Consider the following 21,945-nt stretch of genomic DNA (forward strand, 5'->3'; position numbering starts at 1 on the left):
ACAGATAATGGTTGAATTAGCTTAAAAAAAAACAGGAAATCGTGTGTAGTTTTACCTGAAGCGTGCCACTGGAAATGTGGAGTTTGATGAAAAAGTCACCTCTGGGCATAGTGCCCTGATCCAAATACAGCAGGGTTCCTTCTCTTACTTCAGTTTGGAATCTTACTGTGAGGCTAAACACAGCGCAGAGTTCAATGCCCTCAAACTCCAGAAAGGAATTCCCAGAATATCTCTCAAAGATACTATCTGCAGGGGAAAAATACAGCGTGGATGCAACTATACAGAGACAAAATCTACATATAGCAAACTACATTTACATATATCAAGATTTGTTTCATCATAGAGAAGTAAACAAAAACACAATTTTTAATACAATACAATGATATTTAATAAAATAATGTCTCATCTTGGGTGCAAGAAAATGTAAGCTCGATTGAAGATAAACATCACAGACGTACTGTTGCATGTCACTCAAAAAGAGTGAGAAATCCTATTAATATTCTGCACAGCACAAAAAAACACGAAACTATATAAGCACGAGTCAATAAGGATAGGGAGCGACCTTTATTCTGAATAAACTCTGCAGGGAAAAAGGGAAGAATTAATTCTCAGATAAAAGAGAAACTTATAGTTATTCCAATATTTAAACTAAACTTTAATGTAATCTCTGTCACCACATCTTTAATAATCAACTTGAGCAGGGCTGACACATTTTGAACGTTAGAAACCTTAAGAAACATTCTCTTAATTACAAAAGAGAATTTACTTTAAAAACATAGAATTGTAATTATAATAATAATGTATTTACATATTATATATACATGTTATAAAAATACAAATATTATTAGATACCTCTGAAATAGTTACCATGATGAAAAGAAAGATTTCTTATTTTGATGTGTTTCCTATTCGCTAGGTGGAATTATGGGAACAGTCATGCTCGTTTTAAACCAATGAAGAATTTAATCTTATGAAAGAGATTTTTCAGGTAAGATTGTTGACATAAACTGCGCTTTCATTTGACATTCAGAATAATCGGAGGACTTGTACGATCCATGTCTTTCATTTTAAAGCCCTTTAATGATAATTGTGCCTAGTACACTAGCTTCTTCTCCCGTTGGAAAATGATCAAAGGTAAAACTCCTCGAGTGACCCAATACATGGCATGACTTACATTTAAAAAGACACCCTTCGGTTAATAGTTAATGGGGGGACTGAAGAATAATTGTCCAGGGACATTCTGTTCCAATTAGTGACAGCATGGACAGAGCCTTTTCTAAAGTGTTACTGCTGTCAATGAAATCCACTGATGTTCATCATGATACATCCTTTGTACTTTAGTCTGTGTTTTTGAGATAAAGTAAAAAATAAAAACTTTTTAAAAATAAGTTAAAATAATTTCTCATCTCTAATGAAATGTAAAGCATTATATATTGAACATTTGAAAGGTTTCAGTCTTTAAACTTTAAGGCGACATGCAGGTAACAGGTCAGTTTTACCTTTTAAAAAAATCTTATATTTTGCTTTTCTAGCAAGATGTTTATTTTTTGTAAAAAAATTGCCTTATTGGCTTTAATTTTGTCATGTACAACAAAATAAGATTCGGAAATGGGATATGCAATATTCCGACATTATATCCTCACCCTTATGTCATTCCAAACCTATATGACTTTCTTTCTTCTGCAGAACATAAAAGAAGATATTATAAAAAAATTTAGAAAACAAAAAAAAATAGAAACAAATAAAATAGAAAGAAAAAAAAACAAAAAAAAAATTAATAAAAAAACCATATAAAATAAAAAAGAAAAAAAAAGAGTTTATCTCTTTAAACGGATTTGTCTGAAAAAAATCTGTCCATATTTTTTATAAATCAATTACACATTCATAGTCACTAAGTTTTCTCCTTGACATAATACATAAAGTATTATATTTACATTTATGCACTTGGCAGACGCGTTTATCCAAAGCGACTTTATACTATACATTGCATTATACTATACATTTGTTTCTAAATATGTGCAATCCCTGGGATCGAACCCATGACCTTGGCGTTGTTAGCGCATGCTCTAACCAACTGAGCTACAGGAAAGCTGTTATTATAATACTCGTTCAAGTGGACGTCATATTTCTAATGATTGTATGTTACAGATACTGTCTTAAAATATTGTTTAATAGCAGACATTCTTAAAGAAAATTATTTCATCTTAAATCTGAGTACATTTACCAGTTCCTTCCTTTACTGTGACTAGAAAACATCTTAAGTAAAAAGTGGACACGCTTCACCCGCTTCCTCCAAACCTCTTTCTGTCAGCTACTATACATCAGCCCTGTATCACAGAAAAATACAGTAACCCACGTGACGCCCGCATTATCACACGCTCGGCCAACAAACACTCGGCGTATAAACCCCAACTGGACAGCAATGAGAGAAAGTGTGAAAAATGATACCAGCTTATTACATGCCTCATTTTAAGACATGATATCCCCACTCTCTGTCATCCGTATCAGTCGGCAATTATGGGACATTTTCAGAAGTACTTCCACCCTCTTTGAGATCATTTAGGGTACTGATGCGGACAAACTTAAAAGACCGATTCTGACTTGAGCAATTTGGCCCGGGCATTAGTGTTGGGCTGAAGTTAATGCCCTTCAATCTCAAATGGTTCCTACGAAAGGTCTCGCCTCAGGGTGTTTTGCAACGAAACGCACTCCATAATGTGCCTTTGGTATTTTTCTGACCGACCAACGCTTATTTTGTGACTGGCGTCAAGATTAATGGACTTACGACGAAACCTCTACCAATATTTGCTAGACTTTAAATCTTTTTAATGCAGATGTCTTCTCATCTGCTGTTGAGAGTCTGTGGTGCATTCACAGAAAAATCCTCTCGCCTCCACTAAAGTCCTGCACAACGTAATAGGACAAATACTTTGGAGCAAAACCTGCACCTGCGAGAATGAAAAGAAGTCATTTTTAATGATGCAGTGAATGCAGGGCAACTACGGAGCATACCTTCTCCCTCCCCGGGTGTTTCAGGCAGGTTTACCAGCTCTGATGTAGGAAAATGAGCCCTGTGAGACGGAGCCATTCATTAATTTGAGATGCTTGTTTGGATTGATATAAGGCTTTCACGCGGCCGGGAGGCAAACACATGGCTCATTATCAGTTAACTCCAGCTAACTCCCTTTTGAAATCTGTAATTTAGCTTCTACCTTCCATGTGGACGCTGTCTCAGGTTTTCTAATATTCAAATGGTTTTAAACTGGTCAGTCGGGACATGTGAGTGTAAGCTCATTCTGCAGTTATTATCGACGCGGTGCTATGAAGCACACTACAGGAAATCTCTAGCATAAAACTATTGCTGGATAAAACAAGTCTGCAGTGTAGTTATTGCTAATGTTTGTGAAATGCTGACTCTGCTGGATATCTATGCCAGTTGTGCTGATGAGCACTATTATGGGATGCATAAATATAGATCACTGTAAAGGGAAGAACAAGTGAGAGAGTGGTTTCCATATGGTCATGTCAACATATGCTCAGATTGTTGTTTAATCTATGAAAGAAAAGGTATTTTTTAAAATCCAAACTGTATACTGTAGCCTAATCATTTACTCACTTGTCATTTCAAACCTTTATGAATTTCTTTCTACCGCAGAGCACAAAAGAAGATATTTTGAATTAAGTTGGTAACTGAACAGCACTTGGCCCCCCATTCACTTCTATTGTATGGAGACAAAACCAATGCAAGTGAATGGGGTCCAGTTAACAACATTTTTCAAAATATCTTCTTTTGTGTTCTGCGGAAGAAAGTCATACAGGTTTGTAATGACAAGAACGTGAGTAAATGATGACAGAATTGTCATTTTTGGGTAATCTATCACTTTAACACTTCATAACAACTTCCATTAACAAGCATTATTATTGGCACATTATGCATCATCACCTATAATGCATCACTGTCCAATTGATCTTTATTAGCAAACGCTAATAAAGTAATCAGTATTAAAATTTCAGCATTATATTTTTCATTTTGAGATCTACTATTGTTTACAGTCATCAATGCTAAACGATTAAAAGATATTTCTCATTCATACTCATATTCAAATGAATTTTAAACAACATATATCGCAAAATGACTATATGTCACTCACATACATGCACACGATAAACCAAAACATAAGCATAAAAAGAGACCAACAGAAAATAAGACAGATACTACATAAAACTCTCAGATTTACAAGCCTCACAACTCATGTTAATGAGATACAGATTGAGCAGATTGAAACCATGATGAATAATTCAATGCTAGTTATGCAAATAAATTAATGATCATTTTCCTTTATTGTCATCTGATTTATGACCTGTCTGTGTACTGCGTTATTCATCAGCTGTAGTTTACAACTCAGAACAAAGTATATAGACTCAGAACAGTTGGAATGACCCATTAGTATCTATTATTGTTTTAGCACTCGATTCACTGAGGGAATTTTGCAAAAGACTGTGGGTACATGGCCTGAATTTAGAGCTCATTGCAATTTGCATACTGCATCTAACCTTTCCTTTTTCTGAATAAACTTTTTAAGTTATTTAACAAAGATAATAAGCTTTGATAACGACCTTCACCGCACGTGGTTCAAAACAACCACATTTCCCAAGAAAGACAGCAGGAGACCACCCCGGAGCTCTGCTTTTTATATTGTTTCGCTTCAAAATATGGCGGAATTACAAATGAACTCCCAATCGTATCACAGTTTCTTCGCATTACCGAAGTGTTGCATCAACCATTTGTCCAAGTGTTGCGTGCACAAAGATCCGCGAAAACCAGCATGACCCGACTACCATTACCAGCTGCCTTTAAAACCGAAAATATCAAAGATTTTGAACTGTTCAGTATTTAATTTTTTATAAAACTATTCCACACCCAGCGTGTTAGGAAGACAGAGGAGATATAATGCAAGTTTGAGGTTAATCTAATTTATAGCTGCACATAGGGCAGAAGATGGTTTTACCTAGTGGCCTAAATAGACATATTGATGCGATTTATATTCATATACATATAATAATAAAAATGAAAACATTGTGCAAAGGCATTTTTCGGAGAGCGATGGTTGACAACATGTAGGGTGGGCAGAATGACTGTGAGGCAATGAAACAATATTTTTTTGTCGCAAACATTGAGGACTGTGTCTGCCCATTAACTCCGGTCTAATGTTTTGCTCTGATTGTTTCGGTGACCAATGTTTTGAATCTTTGAATCTGGAAATTGTCAAAGTAACCTCACCAGGATGGAAGAAATAGGAAAAATAAAGCAGGTGCAAAGAAAAGAACATCATAGGTCTAAACCTGATGGGTACAAGGGCTAAACAAAAAGACTATTTACTTAACAAAATTTTCACTGGCACCTCTGCAAAAAATATAAAAATCATTCTTACTTATATGTCAGAAAAATGTTTTAAATAGATTTAAATAACCTATTTTAAATACATTATTTTAAATTTCTCGGTCTAAAGTTTTAGAAAACTTGAGTGAAAGATTTCTCATTAAGATAAAAGCTTTTGATCTGAAGGTGTATGCTTAAATATCAGAAATTAGTAAATTTGCGTTCATTTTTATTGACACAAAAGTAATCCCATAGAAGACTGTCTTTTACAAGCAGATGATACGTGTTGTTTATTTACATTTTGGAGTATGCCAAGCCTGGTGGTGCTGCTGTTTGGTAGTTTTTGCTTAGGTAGTTTACAATTGTATAAGATAGACTAGCACCTGTTCTGTTTGTTTATTTATTTATTTGATTCTTATAAATTGATAATTAATTGCTAGTAACTTTATGATAAAATAAAGTACATTAATAAAACAACTTCAACCAAAACTTATTGTATTGTAAATAAAGAATTATAAAGGTATTATAAAGGTATTTCTATGTTGTACATTATTTGTTTAACGCCACTCACCCAGCTCACTACCTCTTCGAACTGTTGCCATCTGGCCGGCGCTACAGACCACTGACCACCAGAACAGCCAGACACAAGAACAGTTATTTCTCTATACTATTTCTCTCTATACTCTACTGTTTGATGCCACATGCAACAATACTGTCATTACAATAATAAGTGGCAGGGAGGTTTTTGAAATAATTGAGAGAGTATGCCGCATTACAGCGAATGAGCCGAGTTTGACGCAATACTCAGTCTGAACAATTAAAAGCTCTTACTACACTCTGTCCATCACATTGCTGTCAAGGTCCCACCATCTTGTTTATGAAATTCGTTTGGGTTCCCCCAAAGCTGAATTACCTCCGGTCCCCACGGGTCAGCCAAGGATGGCTGCAGACCCGGTGGTGCGGAAAAGGAGGAAGGAGCGTTACGGGGGAACGTGCTGTCCAGTGCAGCCGGCCACCACTCCGGTGCAGCCGGCGTCCAGTCCGGTGCAGCCGGCGTCCAGTCCGGTGGTCCAGCTGGCGTCCAGTCCGGTGCAGCCGGCGTCCAGTCCGGTGGTCCAGCCAGCGTCCAGTCCGGTGCAGCCGGCGTCCAGTCCGGTGGTCCAGCCGGCGTCCAGTCCGGTGCAGCCGGTGTCCAGTCCAGTGTCCAGTCCTGTGTCCAGTCCTGTGTCCAGTCTTGTGTCCAGTCTTTTGTCTAGTCATGTGTCCAGCCCTGTGTCCAGTCCGGTGCAGCCGGCGTCCAGTCCGGTGATCCAGCCGGCGTCCAGTCCGGTGATCCTGCCGGCGTCAAGCCATGTCCAGCCGGCCTTCCAGCCGGCGTCAAGCCATGTCCAGCTGGGCCCTGGGAAACTGCCAGGGCCAAAGACTGTCCCCCCGTGGACTCCCCCTAAGTCCCCCAGGACTCCGCGCCCTCGAGCGCAGCCGGGGACTGGGACTTTTCCCCACCCCTATGGACTGCCCCCTATGGGCCCTTGTTTGGTCCCCCCCTCCCATGTTTGTTATTTTTGATGTCTCACCCAAGTCCTGTTGTTGTCTTGTCATGTTTACCCTTGATTTTGTTTTCTTTGTTTTGCCTTGTCCTGTCTGTCTCCCAGTCTGTCATGTCCTGTTTGTCAACCCCTTGGTGAACACCTGGGGGTGTTCATTAAGGGGGGGGATCTGTCACGGTCCCACCGTCTTGTTTATGAAATTCTAGTCATGTGGTGGGATCGGGGCAGAGTCCTAAGGTTATGTGTGGAGAGAAACATATTGTTGTCCGTTTGACAATAATATACGTTCTCTCCAGTGTCTTGTCATTGGCCCCGCTCCTCTCGTTTCCTTGTCATCTTCCACTGAGTGTTTAATTACCCACACCTGCCCAGTGTCATTATCCCTTGTTTGTCTTACCTATATATACCCTCTTGTTTCTTTGTCCTGTGTTCGGTCATTGTATGTATATGGTTCTTGTCTGTGTACTACCCCTGTGCCTAGTGCCGTATGTTCCTGTTCCTGGTTGTTGTGTGAGTTTAGTTATTGTCAGTTCTTTGTAGTTTTGTTCAGTGTGGTGTTTAGTCCTTGTATTTTAGTTTAGTCAGTTTATGTGCCTGTTCTGTTCTTCCATTCATTATCGTGTTTTGTTCCACACTGTGGGTTTTTGTTTTGCATGTTTTTTGTAATATTAAAGTCTAGTTAACCCCTTCACTGCCTGCCTGCAATTGGGTTCTTCTGCCATCCGTGACAATTGCACACTTGCACATAGCATCTGGAAACTGTACATTGTAAGAAACAATAGGTTAAACCTGTAAATAACACATCTGTACACTCTTTTAAAAAAAATATATGTTGTTTTTTGTCTATATTTTTCCACTTTTTGTATATAGTGCATATTGTTTGCACCATGTGTACACTTTCTTCTGCACTAAGCTCCTGTCGCCAAGTCAAATTCCTCGTGTGTGTAAACATACTTGGTAATAAAGCTCCTTCTGATTCTGAAAAAAAAAAAAAAAATAGGATGGCCAAAAATAATAAATACCAAATATAATAATAATAATAATAAAATAATAAATAACATGTTGGCAAAAATAACACGACAAATTAGTTATTTCATAACCCAACAGTTGGGTTAAACTTGTAACCCAATATATTGTCAATTTTAACCCAACTGTTTTTAGTGAGTAGAACAGTTGGTAGTGTAAACAAGGCTGTGGAAAAATATAAACTATAAAAAAGTATAGAATTATATAAAAATTTTCTATTAACTATAAAAAAATATAAAAATAACTATAAAATGTAAAAAAAATCTCAACTTTAAACAACGTTTCATAAATCACAGAAAACCAAACAAAAAATATTTAGGTTTGCAGGCATAAAACCGAGATCAACAAATATTAGTTTTAAGTGACCAAGCAGCATTTTCCCAAAAGCACAAATGACAGATCCATCAGCCATCCTGAAATTCCATCCTCACAAAAGCCCTGGGCCAGCAATCCATCCTTATTGTTGAGCCCTCGCTAATACAAATGTGCAATCATGTCATTTAGAATTTGGCTTTCTCAATTCAGGTTCACTTCGCCGGTCGGTGAAAACAGCCCCGGTCAGCCGTCCATCAGTAAAGTAAATGTGTTCAAAAGACTTCACAGTCCAATGTCTGATGATTGATGTCCCTGAACGTTTTTTTGAGCATGGACTACAGCAACATCCTCGAGTTTTATCTTCCATAAAAAATGGCCTCAATTCCATCCTGTCTGGACAATCGCAGAGTAATTACTGAGATACCTTACCTCTCGGAAGTTTTAAAAGCTGTTTATAGCATTAGCCTTCCACATTGTAAATTCATTGATTGCTGCAAAGTGCACGTTTGGAAAATCAACCGCGCTGCTCCCGGAGGACACTTTCTTATGGGACTCTCTCAATGGTGGCAGAAAAAATTAGTGGATACAATATCTTCAGAGCAAACATTCATCGAGTCAGTGATATGCAGTCGGAACCCTCTAGAGATCTGTTTACTTCATTTTTCATACTGCATAGAGGTTTAATTCCATTGTTTTGTGTCCCGTGGGACGCCATCTACTGTAGCTCAAATGTCAAAATCATTCCCACAGCATATGCCAGAAACACATTCATACCGGCCCTTTAACCGGTCCATTGATTATTTTTGGTTTGCTCTGAATAGCCTCAATCTTAGATACCGATCCAACAATACGGCTTTTGTACAACAGAAACGCATCTGCAACCAAGGGAACCGTGTTTTCAGCACTCTTTAACACTGTGAAATGCAGTATTTATACAAAAATGTTTTGAAAATGACCACAGGCCAGCAGTTCATTTGAAATCAATTCTCACGAAAGTGAAAAGTCATGCTATGGGGAAATAAGCGTATTCACGCTTTACTACGTCTAAAATAACTCGTGTAGACTTTGATTTGCTAAATTATCCAGAGTGATTTGAAAAATTTAGCCTCCAGAATCCATTTTATTAGTCTATTGTCAGGAAACGTTGGTAGGCAGCTTCAATTTCCTAAGCAATGTGTAAATTTAGTTCCACGTTGACATTTCAGCTCCCTACAATGTATTCATTGTTACCAATGGGCGCCTTGTGTCATACTCAATAAACATCACAAACCGCAGCGCAGTTTAAGTTCCTAATTAGCCTAATTTTTCAGTGAAAACTAAATGAGTTTGTTCAAACTATTGCCGAGGACATTAGTGAAACAAATGTGGAAAAAGCTCTTATTATCAGACATACCACAGATGGTGAATGTTTATCTTTCCAACCTTTAGGGGTTCCCGGCTCATTTTGGAACAGAGCGAAGTGAAATGTAGGTTATTTTGGGTATAATAACAAAACAAACACATTTCAAGGACGTCGCATCTTTGAGATGTGTGGTAAAGTATCTGAAGTCGTTTATCGTCGTGGTGCCGTAACATTTGTTTTCCTCCAGTGTGTTTGCTAGAATACAATGCTAAACTAGGCTATATATTTGACTGAAAGATTGATAAGCGCTCCATAAATAATATTTATCATAGGCATGGTAAGGGGTGTCAATAGTATTCCAAATACGAGCAGATAATGAAGTCGATCAATCAAAACAAACAACACAAGGTCATTGATTTGAATCTTTGTTTCATGATGTCTTTCATTTACCCAATAAATTTGCCAATAACAATGAAAGCCATTACGGATTGAGTCAGCCTCATAACGTAAAGAATAAAAAAATCCTCGCTTGATGCATAAAGATGCAGATAATAACTATCTCAGTTTATACAAGCTCCACAAAGAATTTGAAGTTTCTGACTTATAAAAAACAAACTATTTCAATTTTTTTTAATTAAACTTTTTGACTGGAAAAAATATACGAAAGCACACAGATCTGATGGTTTTCTACCAACCTGTTGGCTGCTCTTCTGCACTTTGCAGGTCCTCCACAGAAGCAAAACTGGGGCGTAACTCTTGGCTGTGGTGTATGGGTCTCCATGGCACAACAGCGATGGGAGGGTCAGGGGGTGTGTCAGCATCCACAGACACACAACTGACATTGTTGATGCCATCCACACAAGAAAACCCACTAGGGCAGGATTGGATAATGCAGTCATTGTAATTATATTCACAGTTCTTGCCCTGAAATTAAAAATATATACCAAAGGTTCTTTTAGTATAATACAATAATATAGTCAATATAATATAAAAATATAATCAAATTTCATACTTTATGTGTAATATATTGTATAGCGTATCGTATCATATATCACGTCACGTCATATATCATATCATATCAGCCACGTAGTGGTTATTGGCTACTGATTGGCTGTAAGATGGAACTTTCCCTCAACTAAAACGTGATTGGCTCTTTAAACTACAAGTTTGGTCTTCCACCCCCCACAGTTCATCCCATTCATTTTATTATGAATGATCCGTTTCATAACCTTATAATGTCTCTGAATATACTAATTTCAGAGTGAAAAGACTTCTCAGAGGACATAAATCTTTCCTCTCTGTCTTTTTTAAAATGCCTGCCGGGTTATAAGACTGTTTGATGCCACATGCAACAATACTGTCATTACAATAATAAGTGGCGGGGAGGTTTTTGAAATAATTGAGAGAGTATGCCGGATTACAGTGAAGGAGCCGAAAGTTTGATGCAATGTGCTGTAATAAACTCGCTGTACACAACTATGCTCAGGGCATTAGGATTCAAGCCTGGTGCAAAACTCAAATCCTGCTAAATAAGGGTGTAAATTAGCTTAAGCCCGGCAGCAGGAGCAATTATTAACAAAGCCTTCAGCTGAAACGGCATCTATTGTACACTAGTAGCAACTGCTTAAGACTACACGGGTAGCAAGGCATTGCCTGAATTATGTTTTTTTTTTAAGTGGCAGTATGCAAACAATTCCACAGCCAATCGAGCCAAGTTGATGGGAGAGCTCACAAAAGGGGGACATTGCTACAAACAGCCAATGACTGTAATAGTGATGTTGAATGACAGTTTAAATCGATTGACAGATATTTGCATGGAGACACAGATGAAGTTAAGGGTGCTGTAAACTTCGCTCTCCTAAACGTGTGCTGTAAGCCAATCCGGTGTTGGAAATCATGAACACAAAAAAGTGTTTTCTACAAAAATAAATAACTAAAAGGGTAGACTGTCTCCCTTGGCTCTCTCTGGCTGTTTACAGAGCCTACGGCTGTCACAATGTCTGGTGTGATTTCTCAAGACACCTATTTCAGTGATTTTTGTCAGGCAATGGGGAAAAAAACTTGCTTACAGCACCTTTAAGTTGCTGTTTTAAGTCTCTTTAAGTGTGTTCTGATGAACATTTACCTACAGTACAGTATATAATGTCTTTTGACATGATGAAATTTTTTTGACACAAAAAATACTTTTATGGCTTTTGTCTTCATAAAGTAATTTATTTGATTCTTCTTGCTTTGTTCTGCTGCTGAGCTTTTTGTTTTTCTATTTTGGAGTACATTACAGACACACAAAGACAAAACATATCTTTTTCGTATATACTGTATAGACAACATTATAGACAAAGAAGATAAATGGAGTAGATATTTTATTGACAAAGTAACATCTGCGCTTCTCCACTGGTGCCGTGGTTACCAAGACACCGCAAGGTTTTCCATTGCTAAAGATGTCAAGGATATTTAAAGGCCATACAGAACAGCAACAAGCATACGGCAAATACTTGACAGGAGAACGACAAACAGGATTGTACCCCTCTCAGATCACCTCAGGGGAAGATGAAGAGCTCAGGGAGTAAGGAGGGTGACTGGGGGTACTTAGCGAGACTCACCACAAATCCGGGCCGACAGAAGCAGGTGTAGCCGTGGCCCGGCTCATTCTGGATGCACATTCCCTGGTTGCATGGCTGCAGCAAGCACTCATTAATGTCATCTTCACAGTGAAGGCCTGTCCAACCTGCCAGGAACAAAAACCTTGAGTGCCACAACGAGCCAACCCCCGTCCCCTCCGCTCTCATACAGCTCTCCCTCATTCCATCATCTACCTTCTTTCCGCTTTCCCTGTTCTAGAATGCAAAATCACACGCATACGTAAAGGCGGAAGGAAAGCTGAATATATTTTAATATTCAATGAGGTTTGCGTCGGTTTCGCTCTCCTCAAAGAGCAAATTACTCCCAAGAGGAACGTAAGAGGCTTCGCATGGCGGAATTAAGACACATGAAGTGGAGACCTTTCATCAAGCTGTATTGCTCATGTTCTTCAGACGTAAGATAAGGAGAACCTGACTAACAGTGCAATACCCATTTGGATTTGTAAACACTCACATATAATCAACATTATATTCATCTCTTCAACTTTCCCAAGCCTTGGACATTATAAGATCATATACAGATGACCCCAATAAAAGCATAAAATTGGATGCCGTACTAACTTATGCAATATTCGAAGCCTATACAACATCATGAAAGGTAACCAGTAGGATTTTCTTTTTATATCTATAATATAAAAGCCTCACCTGGTTGACAGTGACATTGGTAGGCATTGATGAGGTCTTGGCAGATAGACCCGTGAAAGCACGGCTCCGAACAGCACTCATTCATCTCCACCTCACAGAAATCTCCAACAAAACCTGGTGAGCAGCTGAATAAAAGCATTACTCTTTATAACATCGCCCATGGAATCAGACTTTAAAAACATGTCCCTCGAAAGACTTAAAAGAATGGCACGATTTTTGAGCCACGGCCTTGAGACCATGGAAAAGCGAATTTTCCCAAGGAAAAATATCATTAATGATGGACATATGGTCAGACAGGCTTGTGAAAACTTGGGCGCCACGCAGATGGCGAGAAATGTCTCATTTACACAGTGTTTGTTGGAATACAGCAAATTGCAAAATATTTCTTGGGAGTTTTTAAGAAAAAGATTCAATTATCTGACTGCACCTCACAAACAGAAAAAATCAGGCTGAGACGACATATGGTGACGGTACTTTGTATGATTCAGTGTTCTGTAGCCATGGTGATAACTTCACCAACGCTCGTGATGCTGAACAGATGCAGTTGTGTATGCTCACGCTCTGTGAGAAGTCTACATCTTAAAAAATAAGCAAAAACAGATGCAGCAAAAAAAGTGCAGATATTCAATACTTCCTAAAATATTACTACCTGTGGATGAATCAAAGCTATATATTAAAAACAAAGCAGCAAATTTTGGCCACATCCAAACAAATAAGGCTATGAATGCAAATAAGACAATATTTGCTGTTTTATATTTCTGTTAGCTAAATAAAAGCACACGTGAGAGACGATAAGTGTGTCTAACATTGAGAGAGCTTCTCAAAGTAAATGTCAGGGTTTACGTAACAGAAAGATGGCAAAAAAACACCAATAACAGTAACACAAAAACATGAAACAAACTGAAAGAAGAGTCCTGAAGTGACCACAGGCTTACTGTTATAAATAAAGCGTCTTCAGTGGTTCTTTCAAATTCACCTTAAAGGTCCAGTGTATGAAATTTAGCGGCATCTAGTGGTGAGGTTACAAACTGTGGCACACTTCTCCCTTTCGAAGCACTACGGTGGCTGACACAGAACTAAAATGTCACGTTTTTACTTTTTTACTGAAGGAGATAACGTATTTACGGAGCGCTCTGCGGAGCAGTTTGTCCGTTTAGGGCTACTGTAGAAACAACATGATGAATTCCAAGGTGACCTGCGGTGTGTGCATATATAAATAGCTCATTCTAAGGCAATAAAACATAATCAATTACATAAACATATCATTATGTAAGGTCTTTATACACCTCTGAAGACATAGTTGTGTATGTTATATTGCATTTCTGTCAATAGATACTGAAAAAAAATTACACACTGGACCTTTAAGTTTCTCTAGTTTCTAGAAAAAAACTTTCTTATAACAACTCACTTTGGAGATCAAAGTTATACATATTACATTATAGGATCTTCAGATCAACATAACTGTTTCTAAAGCACCAAGACAACACATCCACACCTAAATCTGAGACATGTTTCATTTTTTGTCTTTTAGAGGAAGCTGTTAGGATTTTAATATCAATACTCAATGTGCTCTGAAACTTCAAATATCATGCGAAACAGAGTCTGATATAAAATTGACTGAGCTCCAATTTGTTTGTCTTTAAAATATGTGCTTTTGTTCGTTAACGAATGAGACCGGCTTTAATACAATCGGCCTGCAAGTCATCAGTCTGCGAGCGATTTCAAATGGGAGTAAACACAAAGTAGGATGGAGGCGTTTGTTTTCCATTCGAGAAAATCAATCCAATGAGCCCTCATTTGGACAGACAATGCTTTCTCATTCCACAGCTGTCCGTCCGTGCATCTGTCCACCTGACACGATGAAAACTGTAGATCGCATTATCGCCTGGCTAAACCGAGCGTCTGGACAGTCAAGCCGATTCTTCGCGGCGGAAAGTCGTATTAGCAGAAACACATCATGAGAAATGTTACATGGGTCCATTTATGCACACCGAGTAATACGCCACAATGCAATTTCAGTACTACAGCTGAAAAATAATGTTGGACCAGCTGCTGCATAATCATCCTCTCTGGCAACCTTACAGACCTTTTGGAGAGAACTGCCAGAGGAACCAAAATATATCTGGATGAATACTGTCCACAGGGACCGAATCAGTGACATAATATCGTTAACATAATAATGAAAGAGACCAGACATTCCATCTAGATTTACATAATATGTGAAGTCTTGTTTTCACCTGCAAGTGAAGTTGGCTCCTGGACCATCCACGCATGTTCCTCCATTGAAACAGAGGGAAAAATTGAGAGACTTCTGCAGACACACGTTCTGGTCGATGTCACAATTCCTCCCAGTGAAACCATCGAGGCAGATGCAGGCGTATTTGTCCAGAAGGTCCACACAAGATCCACCGTTAAGACACGGATGAGTCTCGCAATCCTAAAACAAGACAAAATAGATTAAGAAACTGTATTCACCTGCATTTTGTTCTAAACCTGTATGATTGTTTCTTCAGTGTTACACAAAAGAAGATTTTTTTTAGAAATGTCTTAGTGGTTCTATGTCCATACAATGAAAGTCAATGGGGGCCAATGTAGTTCGATCACCAACTTTCTTCAAAATATCTTCCTTTGTGTGCTTTAGAAAAACCGGTTTGGAATGACTTGACAGTAAATAAACGATAAAATATTTGGTAACACTTCAGTATAGGGGGCAATTCTCACTATTAACTAGTTGTTATTATCATGACTGTTATTGGCATATTGGCTGTTTATTAGTACTTATAAAGCACATATTCTGCATGACCATACTCTACATCCCTAATCCTACCCAATACCTTAACCTAACAACTACCTTACTAACTATTAATAAGCAACAAATTAAGAGTTTATTGGGGAAAAAGTCTTAGTTAATTAGGTTTGTTAATAGCGGGCATTGCCCCCTATTCTGAAGTGTGACCAAATCATTTTCTTTTTGAGGTGAACTATCCCTTTAAGAGACTAATATAAGAAGACAGAATGCCACAGCATATTTCATTTTCTCACATGAATCTCTCGCTCTTTATTTTTACAAAATTATAACATGAAAGGTAAAACATATTGATTCCACACGTAATGGATGATATTTAAGATCAAAGTTCACTTGAATCCAAAGCACCCTAATGCTTTCTCTACATGTACTAAAAGTACAAAGTGAATCTGTAACGCGTCGGAAGCCAAATGTTTACCATAAATTACGTTGGAGGCACAAGTTCATTCTTTAATCAGTGCCATTTTCCTGGGCCCTTATACAGTTTTTACAGCACATGTCCATAGTTAATAACATCACTGTGATTTAAAGAGGATCGGATAAAAGGATATATAGTACTTCATAAGTGGTGGTGATACTGTAAATAAGAATCCAAAATGAACTGTTTCTATAGAGCCATTACAGCAAAACACAGCAGCTAATGATTTATTCTAAACAAGCCTCTTAAATCCACCAAACCAGCCAAGTGTTTCATCCCAGGGGCACATTTAAGCCTGTGCTAGGTATTAAATCAATTAGGGATAGTAGCATTTTATAATCAGGCTTTTGTACATGTGTTAAGATGATTCTGTAACGGCTATTTAGAAGAGACAGTCACCAAGGTACAAAATGTGCCAGATTAAACAGCAGATCTGTTGGAGCATTTTAAATTGTACCGGAACGCTGGTCATACTCAATCCATAATTGCACACATTATGCGTGGGATGCTTTTACATTTTCACATAAAACATATACTCTTCAAAGCAAATGATGAGTTTTTACCAGAACAGGATTATGACAGAAATACATAATGTGATAACATGATTACTGTGCTATACGCTGGATATTTGCTGTTGTTAAATTGCACTCTTTCACCTTTTAGTTCTCAATTTTCCTCTCTCCTCAAGAGATTACGGCACTCCATTTCCCTGTAAATCATTTTCGAAAACCATAACCTGACAATACGGCTGACCTTTTCCATTTTCTTAATTTTTTCTGATTGAAAGTTTAGAATCTAAAAGTGGGACAGATATTGTATTGCAGTCTCTCGTAACTTGCATTTTGATTCTCATGTAGTGTCACTTATGACAAATTCGTCTTTGCAAACTGAGCAAAATGTGATAACAAAATGCTTTTCAATATAAAAGGAGTTTGAACATTTATGAACGTTAACAGACACCATAGCACAATGCTTTTATTGTTCCATTTTTCATTTCCTCAACAACAAAATCAAACACTGGCATTGAAAAGCAAGTGCAGAAACCCACAAATCGACCCCAACTGGATGTCATTTATTTAACCTATGGTTGAAAACCTGTATATGACTCCAACTTCTGTGTACACAAACACAAAATAAGATATTTTGAAGAATGTTGGTAACCAAACAATGGCACCACCCATTGACTCGGTCAATGAAGTCAATGGGTGCCACCAACATTCTTCAAAATATCTCATTTTGTGTTCTACAAAAGTAAGTCATACAGGTTTGGAATGACACGCGGTTGAGTAAATGATGACAGAATATTCATTTTTGAGTGAACTATCCCATTAAGCACCTCGCTTAAGAGTCATGCTACTAAAACTGAACCAGCAACCTTTCATTTGATCCAGACAGATTAATTCAGTTACTGTACCAGTGCTATCCTTATAACCACTACAGTTCACCCCTCTACCTGAAAACACAACATTTGCAGTGGTCACCATGGCTGGACACCAATGCCTGAACCTCGCCCTGAGCAAACCACCTTTGTGGTCATGGTGTCTCCTCGGCTGGTGATGCAACACGCTATGATCTTTACTGGCTGTGAATGTTGCGCCCTACAGCAGTGTTGACTCACCTCCAGAATCTGATGCGTGACATTTGAACATACTGCAGGAAGCTAAATACATTTGGTGGTGAATCCACTGTGAACGGACTGATTAATGGATGTCCGAGAGGTAAAAAGAGCAACTTAATGATGTCCAAACATTCTCATTGATGACTATATTTACATACAATATTTATATAGCAAAACAAATGAACAGGTTATTCACTGAGAAAATGACTATAGAAATGCTTACGTCAATGCAATAATGCACCTGCATTATGTTAATATTTCAAGTGGCTAATATGTGCCTATTTTCAAACTCTGTAACATTTTAGCATTAAGGTTCGATTTATTATTAGATAATGCATAACGTATGTCGAAACACATCAGGAAAAATCACATCGCTAAAGAAAGGACCCCTTTAAGTGGTGGTCTTGTAAACATCTGACATGTATTCTGCAATGCTCTCGTTTCCATTCCACCAACAACAAAAAAGGAAATTACAACAAACCATCCTGATTTGGCTTCGCTACAACACAAACACATCCTGTTGCGACTATGACTGCCCAATCCCCACAGCTCATACGGTCCACTGTGGTGAAACACATTTCATAATTATCTTCACACTTACCGTGTTGCCACCAATCAACTATTGAAAACATAATGCAAATCAACCCGCTTATAAAAAAGCACTCATAAATAAAACAAGTCAACAGCTGCTGGCACAAGCAGCCACCTGTGGCAGCACAGCTAGAGCTTCAAAAAGTTGAATATCCTGTCAATAGTAGATGCTCAGGCCCACCACAGACAAGCGTTAGTCAAAGCTCTAGTACACACTATACTACATGCCGATGTGCTTCTGTATTCTGTTCATACAGTCATATATGACAGTCTCCTGGTTCCAGAATGAAATATGACAGGTTTAGCTACTGTCACTGTTAAAACTTAAAACATCACAGCCTCGGCCTTTTCTGTTTAAATTGCTTCAAAGTCAAAAATGTTCATTATCTAAATAGTCATGTCTGCATCTCTACATCTGTCACCTAAAAATATTTATGTGATATTATATTAAAGAGATGCGCCCAAAAATAAAAATCCTGTCATCATTTACTCACCTACTTGTTGTACATGACTCATTCTTCTGTGGAACACAAAAGAAAATAATGTAAGATCGTGTCGGGTTTTTGTGTCCATACAAGAGAGGCCAATTGGGGACCTTGTTGTTTGGTTACAAACATTCTTCAAAATATCTTCTTTTGTGTTCTTTAGAAGAAATTCAAGCAGGTTTGGAATGACTTGAGGGTGAGTCAATGATGAATTTAAATGTTTTGGTGAACTGTCTGTTTAAAACACTTGTTTAATAGTGAATGAATATGACAGGCCGATTAAAACCCTTCAGACAATTATGTTTACATTTTTTATCTATAGAATACCATGTATTCTATATATTTCACAATTTTCCTGTTTTCACTGACCTTTCCCCTTATTACTATACTGTTTGTTCTGTGAAACAGCTTTCCAACAATGTGAATTGATTTTTTCCGTTTGAACTATTAATGAATTAAAAAACATTATACAGTGGATATACTGTATACCTATATTCCATGAACAGTTATGCCACAATTGGGGGAATTATGTAATTGGGACATCAACTGTGAAAAAGCCATTATACAAAAACATTACATAAGAATATAACCTAATATAAGAATGCATTTTGCCACTAAAATAATGCATATCAAACTGTAGCGATCAGTAAAATAGCCCATGCGCTAATAACACATTCTGTTCTTAACTGAACACATCTCTATGTCTAGTTAAAGTGATTGTTCAACCAAAAATGAAAATTCTAACTAACCCTCAGGTTGTTCCAAACCTGTATAAATGTCTATGTTCTGCTGAACACAAAGGAAGATATTTGGAAGAATGTCAGTAACCAAACAGATCTCATCCCCCCTTTACATTTACGCATTTGGCAGACACTTTTATCCAAAGCGACTTACATTGCATTATACTATACATTGTATCTGAATATGTGCAATCCCCTGGGATCAAACCCATGACCTTGGCGTTGCTAGCGCCATGCTCTAACCACTGAGCCACAGGAAAGCTCAGACAAACATTTCCTGCCATAGTAGGGAAATAAATACTAGGGAGTAAATGGGGGATAAGAACTGTTTGGTTACTGACATACTTCCAAATATGTTCAACAGAACAAACAGGTTTATACAGGTTTGGAAAAACCTGATGGTGAAAAAAAAAAAAAATCTTTTTTGGGGTGAACTATCCCTTTATGGACAACACAAGAATGACACATAATGTGACACATATATATATAATTCTATAACACAATGTGTTTTATTTCACACATACTTTATGAGAGTGAACCTATAAGATCCATTGTAACTTAAGCTGTTATTCTACAACAAGTCAGAAAGAGAACACGCTCACGTTAATGTTGATCTCGCATCTGCCTCCGGTCCATCCAACCTCACATTGACAGCTGTACGCGTCAGCTTCATCCACACAACTGCAATGAAAGAACACATCATTTATATGACCTGACACCTCCAACCTCTGCATTCATTATTTATGATTTATGAAAGATGATTTTACACATCAATGAAGGTACAGCAGAACCATAACCAAACCCATTTACCTGCGCAGTGGTTTTTGACAGACACTTTATATATACACACAACAGAAGCAATGAAAAGAAGCAATGAGTTCGTATTATGACTTCTGTTAGAAATCTGTTGCTAGTTCATTCATGTGTGCAACGTTTACTAGGCTATAGCTCATTTCCTCGTTAAACCAACTAACAGTTAACTATATTGTTTGTCTATCCTAAAAACAAACTGTAAGATGTAGTTTAACATTACACAGTTTATAGATTCTGTTTTCACATGCATCTTTAAATTTTATGATATTACATTTACATTTATGCATTTAGCATAATCAGCACCCTTGACCTTTGTGCTGCAAACCAATGGAGATTCAGGAACACTTTAACTTTTGAATTTGAACTTTTAAAGGGATAGTTCACCCAAAATTGAATAGTCTATCATCATTTACTCACCCTTATGTCATTTCAAACCTGTATGACTTTCTTTCTTCCGCAGAACACAAAAGAAGATATTTTGAAGAAAGCTGGTAGCGGAACAGCACCGGCACCCATACTATTGTATGGACGCCAAACCAATGCAAGTGAATGGGTGCCGGTTAACAACATTCTTCAAAATATCTTCTTTTGTGTACTGTGGAAGAAAGTCATACAGGTTTGAAATGATAAGAGGGTGAGTAAATGATGACAGAATTTTCATTTCTGGGTCAACTATCACATGATTAGCATTACAGTATTCAGTCTACAATGTAAACTTGACAAAAATAAAAACCATCCAGAGAAACTGAAAAGGCAAAATCTGTACCACCAATACTGTGATTTTTTTATGTTTCAGCACTTTTTTGTAAAATCATACGATTAACTTTGTTAAATGGCTGAAGTGAAAGAAACAGCTGGCAATGACAAATTATAAGGTGGTTACCGAATCCAACCAGACCGCTGGCACAATTACCTTTAAAAACACACTCTCTCAGAACAGCTGCGGTGAGCGTGTACAAACCTCACAATCTCACATCTGAAAGAAATGCAGTCGCTCAGCAAGATTAATGTACCTCCCATGAACACAGGGGCTGGATGAGCACTCATCAATATTTCTCTCACAGTGATGGCCCATGAAACCTCTGGAGCACACACACTGGTACCCATTACGACCGTCAATGCACCTCCCGTTGAATCCGCAGGGATTAGATTGGCACTCGTCGATGTTCACTTCACACCACGTACCTTTATGGAGAACAAAATGAGAGCCACATACACAAGTACATCAAGCATTTGTGGTTGATATGGAGTACTTGTGGGAAGCAGATGTACTCCATCTAAATTGATTTAAATCAGCATTTTGCTCATTCTTTTATAATTACGTATGCAGAGCTTATCTCGTTGTCGAGGGAGTGCATCGCAAATTTGTACGCATGCAAATTAATTTGTCACAAGCTTTTGCAATGCACAGGTAAAAAAGGGCAAAAAACTAAAAATGAAACTGTAAGCACTAGTTATACAGTCATATTGTAAGTGAATAGACACATTCTGTGTCAAGTGCCCACATATATACACAAACCTTTGGAGCCCAAGGTGAAATAACCACAACACCAGCGAAACTGTATAAAGTACATTAT

General features: G+C 37.8%; 1 protein-coding gene across 1 annotated transcript in view; it reads right to left on the bottom strand.

Moving 5' to 3' along the window:
- Window positions 1-21,945, bottom strand: part of eys (eyes shut homolog) — a 212,093-nt gene that overhangs the window by 93,706 nt on the left and 96,442 nt on the right. The window contains 7 exon segments of the mRNA XM_057341382.1: window positions 56-246; window positions 10,306-10,534; window positions 12,214-12,338; window positions 12,898-13,022; window positions 15,135-15,334; window positions 20,158-20,236; window positions 21,382-21,553. Of these exon segments, the coding sequence (XP_057197365.1) occupies window positions 56-246; window positions 10,306-10,534; window positions 12,214-12,338; window positions 12,898-13,022; window positions 15,135-15,334; window positions 20,158-20,236; window positions 21,382-21,553 (1,121 nt within the window).

Source organism: Triplophysa rosa, linkage group LG9 (assembly GCF_024868665.1).
Source record: "Triplophysa rosa linkage group LG9, Trosa_1v2, whole genome shotgun sequence".
NCBI classification, from domain to species: Eukaryota; Metazoa; Chordata; class Actinopteri; order Cypriniformes; family Nemacheilidae; genus Triplophysa; species Triplophysa rosa.